Below are 12,534 nucleotides of genomic sequence, written 5' to 3' on the forward strand. Positions count from 1 at the left end.
ACCCTCAGTATATGGGGCCAGCATCCTACCCACTGAGCCATAGGCGTTGCCCCATCTTTTCAGTTTTTATTTTAACCATTAGCAATGTAATGGTTGAAATACCATTCAACCATACCAATGGTTGAAAAATCATTTGGGCTGGATTTGGCCCACAGGCTGTAGTTTGATTAGTAATATCTAAGGTGCCACAATTGGGGGAACCTCTCAGGGTCTCCAAGTGCTCCCTCATGCAGGGATTTGAAAAGATCTTACAAGCAGAGAGTCACACAGAGGAAGTATTAGCAAGGACACTGCCCAGGGCAGCACTGATGCTCCTCTGTGGAGATGTTTCTCAAGTAAGGCTGACCTGCAAATGAATAAATCACCTGAGTGCTACTTAAAATGTACATTAATGTTCCACAAGCACACAGGTGATTCTGAGGCAGGGAACTTAGATCTCACTGATTGCTGTTTGAGGCTTGGTTTAGATCACCACTTAAGATGTAAGCAGAGTGCCACCTGCAGAACCCTACACACAGAAAGGATCAAAAATGGTAACCCGGCTTGCCTCAAAAGAAAGGTATAACACACATAAAGGCTCCATTTTGCAGGAAACAAGTTGAAGTCCATGCAAGCAGAAAAAAGAAAACCAAAAGAAATGATAATGATGTCTGGAACATTCTTCAAAATAATTCACTGTGGGGAGCAGGGCAGAGATGAAGCAAGTTTGGGCTATGACTCATTAGTTGTTGAAGCTGTATGATGGATACAAGGAGATTCATTAAAAATTTTTCTCTTCTTTTGTATGTTTCAAAACTTGGAGAGAAAAACAGATAAGAGAAACCCTAGAGAAAATTAGAAAAATATATTCTCTACTTCAGGGAGAAAGATTTATGCCTATGATGTAGTACCCTTAACGGCAGAATATGTCACACAAACACCTATTTGTTTGCTGTTAACTGACTATGAACCAATTTTCCCTAGGAAAGAAAAAAGTGGTATTTTTGTGTTGACTCAATTTATGTTGACTGAGGCTACCCACCTCCCTAGTCTGTCCTTTTTTTTTGAAACTTAGTTGCTTGTAGGTGCCAACTAACCACTATTTCATTTTGCCTCAGGCCCGACTATGTCCCTGTTATGACAGGGGAGTCACCTGTCATTAAGTGTGGGTATCATCCTGGGTTACCAGTCTACTCTCTTGCCTAAATATCAGGAGATAAAGAGAGGTGGTGTTCTATCTGAACCTTTTCTGGAAAAGTCTAAATAGAGTACTAAACTCAGGACAGAGAAACAGAAGTGCTGAAAGGCAGCCTCTGGCATCCCCTAGGCAGGGCCATAAAATACTGCTTTATACACCTGCACATACACTAGGTACCTTCTCCTTTTAGAGTCACAATAGAATGGAGACTAGGTCTTCTGAATTATTCAACCTAGACTGACTCTGATCTTCCCAGTAGCCTATCTGATTCATTTTGGGGACAAATATTTATTGAGCACAAAGGTGCATAGGAGCAGAATATGAATATGCCTTCATCAGCAATGTCCCTGCCCTCGGTAACTTATGTTCTAAAGAAGGACCCTCACATAATGCACACTTTCAAACGGTAACAGGTAGAGTGGAGGAAGAAAAAGTACAGGATATTCTGATACCATACAAGTGGACTTAAAAAGTTATCAATGGCGTCCCAAAGAAAATGTTATTTTTTCAATTCTACTGTTAACTCCAACATTGACATCAGAAGTATTTTTTAAATTTGCTGTAAAATTAAGAGATTTAATGTTTTCATTTTTAAGTCTCCCTATATGTTCAGGCACTAATATAAAAACCCTAATTGGTTATTCATACCAATTAATTAAATATGAATGTAATTTTATAAAATCTCATAAATCCAGAGTATGTGAAAACTGTGAAAGTCCAGAATTTCACAAATCACCTTGGGAAAAAAAGGTAATTTGTCTTCTGAGTTTAATCATTTCAAAAACATCAAAATGTACTGTCAATCTCTTTCCACCAAAATCAGTAATGCTATCAACTAATATTACAAATTACAGGAAAAACAGGCAATAAAATTATGAGAATTTTGGCTAATCTCTGAAAGGTAAGTAAAATTTTATAATATTTTCCCACCTATGCTAGAAGGAAGAAAAGGGATAGTATATTAACTAAATCACAAATAATCTCCCTTCAATCTAAATCAATACCTCCAATCTTCTTTGACAGCATTAACACTAGGGCAGTCTTTGCCATGAAGGAATTGGTGAAAGTTAGTGACAAGAGAAAAAAGAAAAAGAAAGGGAAAGAAAGAGTATAGCTTAGCAATTTTGAACTCTGGGGGTAGGAATGAGTAAACAATCCTTCTGAGAATCCCAGAGAAGCTGTGGACATTTGCTCTAGAAAATCAAAATACCACAAAATTATTCTGCATATAATTTTTGGGAAACCATGACCCCTTGAAGCCTATTCGCAGGTCACAACTTAAACCAAAGCCTAACCTACAAATATCAAATTAGGAAGCCAGACCTAAATTACCAGTAGCTGAAAGGATCGAAGGGAATTAAGTGTGTACTGAGTTGTTTTACACGTTACCTAATTTAATTTCAACCCCTACAATAACCTTAGAAAGTAGGTAGTATTATCATCTGCTTTTCCAAAGAGAGAAAGTATACTGAGAAGATAAAATGACTAATGCAAGGTTAGGCAACTTTCTCTCCTATCTAGTTTTTCTTACCCCTGTGTCCACAATTACAAACTGGAGAATTCAAGAAGTCAGGTGCATACCCGTAGAGATTCTGACATTCAGTGCTTTATTCACATGCTCAATTTCTCTACATACTTCTCAATTTAATCTCACTGACAAGATGAATCAGTATACATTTAACTCTAAAACACCTTTTCTTGATGGTAGATAACTTTAACCAAAGACAATAATGATCTAATACATTCTGATAATATTAAATGTATTTTCATTTCTGAAGCATCCTGACAAGCACTATCTGTTAGAACAACATTAAAGGTCCATTGCTTGAGTGCTGAAAGCTTTTAAAATTGCCCCAGAAAATCCACAAAGTCACAAACAAATGAAGGGCTAACTGAATTTAAAATTACAACTTCGGCTCGGCACCTATAGCTCAACCGGCTAAGGCGCCAGCCACGTACATCTAAGGTGGAGGGTTCGAATCCCCAGCCCGGACCCGCCAAACAACAATAATGGCTGCAACCAAAAAATAGCCAGGCGTTGTAGCGGGCGCCTGTGGTCCCAGCTACTTGGGAGGCAGAGGCAGGAGACTCGCTTGAGCCCAGGAGTTGGAGGTTGCTATGAGCTGTAATGCCATGGCACTCTACCCAGGGGGACAGCTTGAGGCTCTGTCTCAAAAAAAAAAAAAAATAAAAATAAAAAAAAAAAAATAAAATTACAACTTCAGTCTTTGCTCAAATAGACAAGCATGAGTTGCAGCTGGCCTGGCAGCTACAGCATCCTAAATAGTTAGAGCTCTTTAAAAAAAAAAAAAAAAAGACACTTCTAATGAACACTAATAATTTGATAGGACAGAAGCACATGCAACCACATCCATGATCACTTTGTGCCTCATGTAGATAGTAAACACGTCTCAGATCTTCATGGAAAACCTGCTCATGAATATACCCAAAAAGAACAGAATGTAAGACTGAGTCCAGTCCACTAAATTTGGTTGGGTTTCAGTCCAGAACAAGGTACTCAGTGAAACACTAATACACTTACTCATCCTTCACAGCAGAGTTAGCAATAATTAGCATTCTGTTTTCACAAAGATTTAGAAGCCCTTTATGGAAATGTATCCACACCCAGAGAATGAAAACTAAGAATAAGAGTGGGTCAGGTCTTCTACTCCACTACTTCCTAGGAGAGTTGCTGCCTAGTGATTTTAATTTTTTAAGCCCAGGCAGGCTGCCAATTCAACACTAAAACCGGACTAACAACTGATTTTTTCTATTACAACATCGCCAACAAGTCCTGCGCTTTCCCTCTCTTTCCTTTGCCCTCAAACAGCAAAGGAAAGAAATCAACCAATTTGCTCTATAATCTGTTCCAGTTGGAAGCTCTCAGAGAGCTGCCACTGGTATTATTCTTCCTCACAGTGCCAAGAGGCCAACAAGTGGCCCATTCAAAAAACCAAAAGAGCATCAGTGAAGAAAAGGCAGGTGTGAAAAACAAGAAATGTGAAGACAGTAACAATGCGCCATCTCTGGACTTAAAAATGTCCCAGTTGCCAAAGTTCTACCTATTCTTGGGCCCTGGACAAAAACTGGGCCAAAATAAATGGCTACAGGTGAGAAATAAAATTGCACTGAGGAATAATAAACTCGGGATGTTGGGTACCAAACCTCACTCAAAGTCTTGTCTTTACTACCACTAGAAGAGTAACTTGAAACAAAACCTAAAGTTCACTGAACTTGAAAAGTCCTCTCTGAGTAGTGTCCTCAGACCTGGTGCAGGCATTAGACAGCAAAGGCTATTCAAAGAAAAAGAAAATTTCAAGGAAAAGTCTAACAGTTTCCAGATACTTGGCCTGACTTTCATTTGGAGGCACACTTTTAGCTACAGATATTTCCCTAAAGTATCCTTTTACCAAACAGTGTAAAGCCAACCAATAATTAAGACTCTGATTTCACTAGCTACAGGCAATAAAAGATTCACCATACAAAATTCTGTCTTTCCCCCATCCCAATCCCCAACTTGTAGCTCACAAAAAAATCTTACCAACTGTTCTACCCAGTTGTGATGATTCTTTTGTAGCGTCCAAAACTTCTAACTTAAAAACCCCACAGAAATAAGGTTGTACAGGTAAGGAAAGTATCTCTAAGTTCAAAATTCACTATGACTGTCAACAGAAAATTCTGAGTGGAAAGGTTTCCTTTTCATTTCCAGCATTCGTGGAAATGTCTTTAAAGCTAAGAAGTTTCTCCACTCGTGTTTCTCCGTAAGGGGTCAGTCAAGGCATGCAGGTTAAACTCTCCGCTGGTTTCCAGCACTGTCACCAAGCAATCCTGTTCATGCTGCACCTCGCCTGACCTCCACTGACAGGTTCCTGGACACTCCGGGTAAATTACAGGAAACCCCTGGAGACCAGATTTTCCAAATTCTCTGCCCTCCCCCCTCCGTCCATCTCAGGCAGCATCCTCGAGTGGTGGTGGGGGAGGGGCTTGGTTAGACGTGCTGAAGTTGCAGGCTCTGGTGTAGCAGCAAGGAAACTTTCGGGGGGGGGGGTTGCACAAACTTCATCGGGGGGGCTGGACTCACCTTCCCGACAGAGCCCCATGACTTCGCGGTTTTTCCCAAACTCCTTGAAACTTTCGTCCAATTCCGTCCCTAGGAGATATACACACACAGGAGGAGGGGAGAGGCAGGTCAGTGGCCGGGAGTGTGACGCACGCTCTCGCACGCACGGGGTAGGTGTGGGCACCTCCGCGTTCCGCAACCCAGCGAACGATAGCATCTCTGACCCCCAAGGGGGCGGGTCACTGGACAGGGTAAACGGTGTGTGGGGGGGGGGGAGAGACGGTAAGAGGAAGAGGGAAGTTGGGGGCGTAGCGAAGAGGAGGGCGTGGATACTCACCGTCCTTCCCAGGAACTTTGGAAGCCTCGACCCACAGATTCCACGACTGTCCCAGCATCGCTTCGGGACTAGGCAGGGGCCTGCGCTCCCCGACCGTCGCCATTGCGGCGGCCGAGGGGGAGGCGGCGCCCGGGCCGCCGTCCTCCGGCCGTAGGCGCCGCGGCGGCGGCGGCGGCTGCAGTTGCCGCTGGGGCTGTGGAGGCTGCTGCTGCTGCTGCTGCTGCCGGGCCGCCGCCGCCCCGCCCGCCGCCGCCGCGCGGCGCGGCTCCCCCCTGACGTCATCCGCGGCCCGCTCCGACATTCTTTCCGCTCCTACAATGTAACAAAAAAAAGGGGGGAAAGAGTCGTGCGGGGGCCGCATTTAAGGAGGCGCCGGGGAGTTCCGGCGGCGTGCGCGGCCCGCGGACCGGGTGGGGCGCGCTGACAGCGCCCCCCCGCCGCCCAGCTCCCCTAGCCCGCTTCCTACCGGGCCACCCCCGCCCCGGGTGCAAAGTCCGCGGCGCGGGCTTGCTTTCGCTTTCGACTCCTGCGGCCCCTCCGGGGAGGGGACGGCCCGCCGGCGGGCTGCCACCGCGGCGCTGGGTCCCCTGCCTGCCTCTGCCGGGAGGACCCGGCGTGGAGGCCGGCGCCAGAAGCAGCCCCAGCCCCAGCCCCAACCCCGCGCTCCACCGCGGTAGCCCGTGGCGGGGAGGCCGGAGCCACAACGCCGGCTCCCCGGCTGCCCACCCTGCGGCCGCTCGCATCCCCGGGCCGGGCCCGGCGGCCCCGCTCCTTCCTTCCGTCCGCGCGTCCGTCCGAGCGGCGGCGCTCCGCCGGCTCCCTTAAGCGGAGGCGCCTCCCGCCGCCTCCTCCCCCTCGCCGGTCCCTCCCTCTCAGCTCGCTCCGGCGAAGTTTGCACGTCAAGCCCCCGGAGTGGAGCCAGGGCAAAGTCGGAAACGCAGCCACCTATGGAGGAGCCCGACCAACGGCCCTAGGGCACCACCGAGTGTCGTCGCCACTGGGGCCCTCCCACCTAGGGCGGCCCGGGGCTGGAGGAGATACAGCGAGGGGCATTTCACTTTCAGCTTGCAGGCAGCCGCGCAGTTGTCAAAAGCATGAATGAGAAGCCGCTGCCGCCGACCGGACGCCTGGCTCGTAGGAAACCACCGGCAGGCGTGGAAGTGCCGCCCAGGTGTCAGCCAGAAGTCCAGTGCGCGTGCAGTGTTGCCCACTGTGTGCCCCTGATACCCACAACTGGAAGGTCACAGTGTGCACCCAGTAGATTTGAGCGACTTGTCCAGGAAAGAAAAGACCATGAAATCAGCGTGAGAGAGTAGAAGCGAGAGAAACAGACTGAGGCCATCTCTCTAATCCATTTAGGTATTTTGGAGGCACTCAAATTTCTGTATTTCCCTTCTCATTGCTCCTGGAAGTGATTCACTCACCTCGAAAATACCTTGCCATTTTAAAATCTGATTCATTCTTAACTCGAGTTTTTAGTCTTTCCCTCTTCATGGTTGTCTTTTCTTGGGCAGGGTGAGAACTCAGGACTTGTTTAGGGGAATATATTCCTAGAAAATATGTTTAGAACGTGCTGGTTTGGGTCAGATTTTGTTCACTAAATTAAGCATTGGCCTATAAAATTCAGCGCCCTCTCTAACACACACATGGAATGGACACACAGAGATAGATAGGCTTAGATAAGCTAAAGATGGTAAAATAAAAACAGTAATTCTGATCATCATGTTTCACACTGCGTAACATCAGCACTCCTGCAACATGTGTCAGAGCTACTTGTTTCCAGGTCCTTTTTCTGACTAGGTGAGGAGGAGGCTGGTTTATCCTTTTTTTTTTTTTTAATTCTCAAAAATCTGGTGCGACAGAGGTGGCCAAGAAACAAAGTCCAACTTGCAGAAACACAAAAAATGTTTAAATAAGAGCAAAAATTAATAAATGTTACTGCAACCCAAATATAACACAGAACTCTGGTAGAGAAGGTTTCTTTGGAAATTATTTTAGAAAGATTTAGAAATAAGAGTATAAAATATTTCCTGGATTGCATGCAAAGAAGTACAAAGAGTGCAACTATGGGCCCTGTGTGATGGCTCATGGCTGTAATCCCAGTACTGTAGGAGGCCAAGGCAGGAGGAATGCTTTAAGGCCAGGAGTTTAAGACCAGTCTATCCAACATAGCAAGATCCTGATTCTACAAAAAATAAATAAATAAAAAAAAATAAACTTAGCTGGTGTCTTTTGTCCACAGTCCTGGCTTCTCAGGAGGCTGAGGTAAGAGGACCTCTTGTGTCAGGAGTTCCAGGCTGTAGTGAGCTATGATTGTGCCATTGCACTCCAGCCTGGGTGACAGAGCAAAACTGTCTCTAAAAACATAAAAATAAATAAAATATAGAAACATATTTAAAAAGTGAAACTATGTGTTTTCTTGTCCTTATCAAAATAAGAAAAAATGATAGAAATGATTGGAAGGATTTAAGTTTTAAAAATCATTTCTAAAGCTTTAACTTCCTTAGGGTATCAGGGAGAAAAATGCATGAGTAAAACCTGTAATTCTCTTGACAACAATAGGGTTCCTTCCTAACTCTTAACATAGCTTGGATATCATCAGTGCAGATTTTCAATTTTTTATTCCTTTTGAATCACCAAAAAAATTAAATAATTACATTAGATCATCTAACCTCTCTCTTTTCCTAAAGGACACAACTTATTACCTGAATTTTGCAATTGTACATTTAAGATAAATAAAAATTTCAATTTTAATGTAATTTGGAGTTGACTTTGGAATGAAAAGCTTAGGGCCTATGTGGTGGTTCACACCTGTAATCCTAGCACTCTGGGAGACCAAGGCCAGTAGAACTTAAGCTCAGGAGTTTAAGAGTAGCCTGAGAAAAGTGAGACCCTGGTTCTACTAAAAATAGAAAAAAACAGCCTGGCATTGTGGTGGGCACCTGTAGTCCCAGCTACTCAGGAGGCTGAGGCAAAAGGATTGCCAGAGCCCAAGAGTTTGAGGTTGCTGTGAGCTGTGATATCATGGCTCTCTACTGAGGGTGACAAAGTGAGACTCTGTCTCAAAAAAATAAAGCTTAAGGTCATGTAGATGACATGTAGATGACAAAGGGAGCTTGTCTGCTGAATATAGAAAGCTGCTTGGATCCCTCCAAGTTCAGAGTAAGAACAAAAACGGGGAAGAATGGCAAACATGAAGTGGGGTCTCACTTCCTCTTTTGCTTGATTTCCCTCTTTTTATAGATGAATACTTCAAAACTCACTAATATGACTTCTAGCCAATGGGGATCAATCTAACAATTTATAAGACTTCAATTTCTATCCTGATTCCTACTTGCTACCTCTTTTTTTCTTTCAAAGGTTTTAATTGGTTTAGTAAATGAAATATAACAAGGCTTAAAATGAAAAACACTAAGTATCCTTTTAGCATTATGGCAGTTATAATACTAAGAGAAATGATTACTAATAGTGGCTATCAATTATTGAATACCTACTAGGTGCCAGCTATTGCCCTAGGTATCTCACAAATAAACACTATACTATACTATATCATATCAAACTAAGCAATTCAGCTCAATCCTTATCTAGGAAATTTACTACCAAGTTAAAGAGGGTATAGGAATATGAAAATGACAAAAAATTCTTGGCACAGCACCCCCAACCAATTTTCTTCTGCTAAAGCCAAGAAAAAGTCCTAGGTCCTTCTAGAAATGGCAGATTCTGATATCCATTGTTGTTTTGGATTTCCTAATAGTTGGAATGTGTCACCAATGAAAGTCAAAACTGCAAGCTGAGAAATTTGCATCTGATATTCAAATTTAAAAGTTATTTCTCATACAAAGAACACTTTACAAACAATGGCTCAAACCTATAATCCTAGCACTCTGGGATGCTGAGGCAGGAGGATCACTTGAGCTCCAGAGTTTGAGACCAGCCTGAGGAAGAGCAAGAACCCAACTATACCAGAAGAAAAAAAAAAAAATGAAAAGGGTATAAAAAACCAAACAGAAACTCAAATTCTTAGTTTTACTTACCAAGCCATAGTAAAAAAATTAATGACCTCTTACCTAAACATTCCCCAAAAAGTAAAAAATAAATAAATAAATAAATGGCCAGTACAACTTATATTTGTTTAGTATAAGTCACTTCAGTATAGTAGTATGCTTGTATGATATCAATCAGTGCTTCTGCCAGTGTATTTCTGATGATATCTTGTAATTCTGAGGAGCTTAACTATTTGCACAATTAGATAATATTCCACTTTCAGGTTTAAGGTTTAATTAATGAATATTCAATTTATCAACTGTTCCTCATGGGCTACCACATACCTTACACTTTACTAGTCACCAGGGTGAATACAAAATAGTAATTTTGCTTGAGGATATGAGAAGAGTAAGAAGTAGGGAAAAAATTTAATTCATTGAAATATTCTTATGGAAAAAGCTGTCACCACCACTTAGATCATATGTGGCCTAAGAACTCAGCTGTCAGAGGTAAAATGCTGCCAAATGCTGAACATTTCTTCTCTTCCAAGGATGTATTTAAAATACAGTCTTACTTCACTATCCAAATTTAGGGATGTCCCCAGTAGGTGCCAAGGGCAACAAGGTCTCTCTTTACAAAAAATGATTCTTTGCACAGATGATTCACATGCAAAACGCTTTATCCAAAAGCATCCTAATGTGCAAATAAAGTTGACCTTTCCATCTCTAGTCTCTAAATCTTAATGTAAAAAGGCTGAAATTACCCAAAACTTTTCTAAGATCTAAGACTCCAGGAAAGCCTTTTTATTTGTTTAAAAAAAAAACAGGCTCGGCGCCTATAGCTCAACCGGCTAAGGCGCCAGCCACGTACACCTAAGGTGGCGGGTTCGAATCCCCAGCCTGGACCCGCCAAACAACAATGACGGCTGCAACCAAAAAATAGCCAGGCGTTGTGGCGGGCGCCTGTGGTCCCAGCTACTTGGGAGGCGGAGGCAGGAGACTCGCTTGAGCCCAGGAGTTGGAGGTTGCTGTGAGCTGTAATGCCACGGCACTCTACCCAGGGGGACAGCTTGAGGCTCTGTCTCAAAAAAAAAAAAAACAAAACAAACCATCAGTCCTAGTACAACATCTGAATAAACTGAAAACCAGTAACCTTAGTATACTTATCTGTGCAAATTACAGGGTTGGTAACAGAGATTCTCCATTATCAATCCCAAATGACTGAAGTCACTTGAGTAACAAGAAAACTCAGACCCCCTGAATTAGGAATGTGTGTTAGCTTTGGTTTCTTTATATCCTCCTAAAATTGGCTGAGCCTTTCTCTCTCTCTCTCTCTCTTTTTTCCCTCTGACCACACCTCTCCTTTTCCTTCTTTCTTCTCCATAGAGAGCTAGGGCTCTATTCTGTGTAAGAGGTATCATAGGCAGGCCTTTCTCTAACGGTGCTCCCTCTAGTGAAATACTTCACAGCCTGTCATAAGTACATCAGTATTCCAGTAGAGGGAGAATGGTGGAAGGAGTAAATCAAATCCATTAGCTCAGTAGCTGGAATTGCTGGCAGTCAAGTGTGAAATTAGGAATAATAAGGATAGTTGAAACAGTGGGGACTTAAAGGTGATGAGAGATAATTATCTTTTTCAAAACTTATCCTGTACACATACTCACTCATTCTACAATACACATCATTTGCTAAACAGCCTTGAATTTTTGGTTTGTTCTCTTAATTTTATGTGTATATCAATATATGAGTTCTCCTAAAGAGCCCTTTACCAGTAATAATAAATTTCTTGAAAAGAGAAAAGACATGTAAAAATACACATATTAAAGGTGATAAATTATAATAAATCATAACACAAAAGGTAATAAATTCATGATACCCAAATGTTTCTAGGGATTTAATACTGACTAATAGTTTTATGACAAACTTGATTATTTAAAATCTTCATTTAAAGGTTAATTAGTTCTAAAAAAAAATAGAAGGGTTTAAGTTATAGAATAGGAATGGAAAAGCTGGACCAACATTCAGCTATTAAAAAGGGTGACTGTATAGTTAGAGTATTAGCATACTGCCTCACATACAATAAAATGCAAAGATTAAATACATCATTAAAAATAATTTCCTATATTATTTTTGTACTGCCAAAGCTTTCATTAAAGTGACTACCACCATCTGTAGTGATAGGGGTTATTATCACCATTTATGGACCCAGAAGGTAAGAGCATGGATTCTAGAGACAATCTGTCTTGGCTAAATCCCGCTTCTACTACTTACTAGTTATATAACTCAGGTGAAGTCACTTAACCTCTCAGTGTCTGTTTCTTTACGTATGAAATGAGTAAAACAAGATTATCTACTTTATGAGAAACATTAAGAAATTAAAAGTACAAAAGCACACACTGTAAGTGTCAGCTATTATCATTAACACCATGCTTGTTACGTAGCAAGCACCAGTTCTAATCTATACATGCTATACTATCGGATCAGTTTTGCCAAAGTATAGCTTTAGTTATGTCAGTCCTTGCTTTAACACTTTCAGGGATTCCGCATGGACTGCTGAAATCAATAAAAACTGTTCTAGCATCCCTCCACAGTCTGCTTCCACCTTAGTCTCACCATTTCTACAGTGTTCACTGTCCTCATGGTCCTGTGAAATGACCAATTCATAGCTTCAAACACGCTCCCTACTCCAACCCCAGCTATTCTTTCCTCATCCAGGTCATTCCTTCTGTAATAGTTTCTCCCCCTTGGCTGGCTGAAATCCTACTGTTCAGTCAAGTGGTTCCTCAAATTCTACTTCTTTAACAAAACCTTTCTTCGTCCCTCCCAATAAGCACAGGGGAATTCACCCCCATCTCTAAATCATAAAACTGCATGGATTAGGAATTAAGAGAATATGCTCTGAGATCAAGGTGGCAATGAAATAAACATTTAGTCTCCCAGTGATTGACAGTTTTTTGTTTTTTGTTTTTTTTTTTTT

At 42.4% G+C, this 12,534-nt stretch overlaps 1 protein-coding gene across 6 annotated transcripts in view; it reads right to left on the minus strand.

The window, feature by feature from the left end:
* Positions 1–12,534, minus strand: part of ATXN7 (ataxin 7) — a 124,037-nt gene that overhangs the window by 95,631 nt on the left and 15,872 nt on the right. For 3 of the 6 annotated variants that reach the window (XM_023510703.1, XM_023510700.1, XM_023510701.1), the window contains exons 3-4: positions 5,575–5,886; positions 5,259–5,327 (exon numbers count right to left, since the gene is read on the minus strand). In XM_023510703.1, the coding sequence (XP_023366471.1) occupies positions 5,259–5,327; positions 5,575–5,875 (370 nt within the window). In that variant the 5' untranslated portion in view covers positions 5,876–5,886. Of the gene's footprint in view, positions 1–5,258; positions 5,328–5,574; positions 5,887–6,300; positions 7,685–12,534 lie in introns of those variants that run through there. The other 3 variants (XM_023510702.1, XM_023510699.1, XM_012802530.2) reach the window with 2 other exon arrangements.

The sequence above is a fragment of the Otolemur garnettii genome, unplaced genomic scaffold, assembly GCF_000181295.1.
Source record: "Otolemur garnettii isolate 467f Iridium unplaced genomic scaffold, OtoGar3 scaffold00015, whole genome shotgun sequence".
Taxonomy (NCBI): domain Eukaryota; kingdom Metazoa; phylum Chordata; class Mammalia; order Primates; family Galagidae; genus Otolemur; species Otolemur garnettii.